The sequence below is a fragment of the Crocuta crocuta genome, unplaced genomic scaffold, assembly GCF_008692635.1.
Source record: "Crocuta crocuta isolate KB4526 unplaced genomic scaffold, BGI_CrCroc_1.0 scaffold944, whole genome shotgun sequence".
Lineage (NCBI taxonomy): Eukaryota > Metazoa > Chordata > Mammalia > Carnivora > Hyaenidae > Crocuta > Crocuta crocuta.
Genome location: NW_027528243.1, coordinates 88,259 through 89,026, shown reverse-complemented (window position 1 = coordinate 89,026; position 768 = coordinate 88,259). Strand labels below are relative to the sequence as shown.

General features: G+C 34.0%; 1 protein-coding gene across 1 annotated transcript in view; it reads right to left on the bottom strand.

Moving 5' to 3' along the window:
- Window positions 1-768, bottom strand: part of NKAP (NFKB activating protein) — a 23,464-nt gene that overhangs the window by 21,647 nt on the left and 1,049 nt on the right. The window contains exon 2 of the mRNA XM_077753064.1: window positions 114-194. Within this exon, the coding sequence (XP_077609190.1) occupies window positions 114-194 (81 nt within the window). The remainder of the gene's footprint in view (window positions 1-113; window positions 195-768) is intronic.

The window sequence follows — 768 nt, the reverse complement described above, 5'->3', positions numbered from 1 at the left end:
AGAAGAAAAAAACTGAGCTGTACTTAAAGTTCTTCACTTAACAAAATTTTTACAATAGTCTCTGGATTAGAACAAATGTTTACAGTTTAAAAGTGTATTTTTAAATCACTTACTCTGGTTCTGGATTCTTTGGAGAAAGTCCCCATACTTCAGGAGCTCCCAATTCTCCAATCCTCTCTCTCTCACTTAATCTCCTAGAAGATATAGGCATACAAATTATTAATTCCATGGCTAACTTGTCTCCTAAATCGATCATCAATTCAAAGGAGTCCAGTTAAGTTCTACTTTCCCTTTACGTTTTTAAAATTTAAATTAAGTGTAAACCCGACACTTATGATCTCCTGTTCTTGACAGTACTATTAAATGGTACAGACTACAGAGAGCCTGAGAGTCCAAACCAGAACAGCCTAAAAGACTGTCAAGTGCATCTCTTCTACCTCATGTATGACAGGGTTCCTAATTGCTCATTTCATCTTCTGCAATAGTGACACAAACAGTTTTGTATTTGGAAATAACTTCTTTGTTTATACACATTTATGAGAGTAAAGAGCAGGCTCTACTTTTGATTTAACCAAACTCCGGAATTAATAAAGAAAATAAAAATGAAGCAGTAGAAGTAGAAAATAAAGACAGCTCTGAAAATGAAAGAAATGTCTTATTTGACTAAAACTGTCCTCAATGAGATACAGGGTTTGTTTTCTCTATTTTCCCTTTAGTTCCTTTTTGGAAAAGGAATATATCCTCCATCTATTCTTGGAGGACATGAAA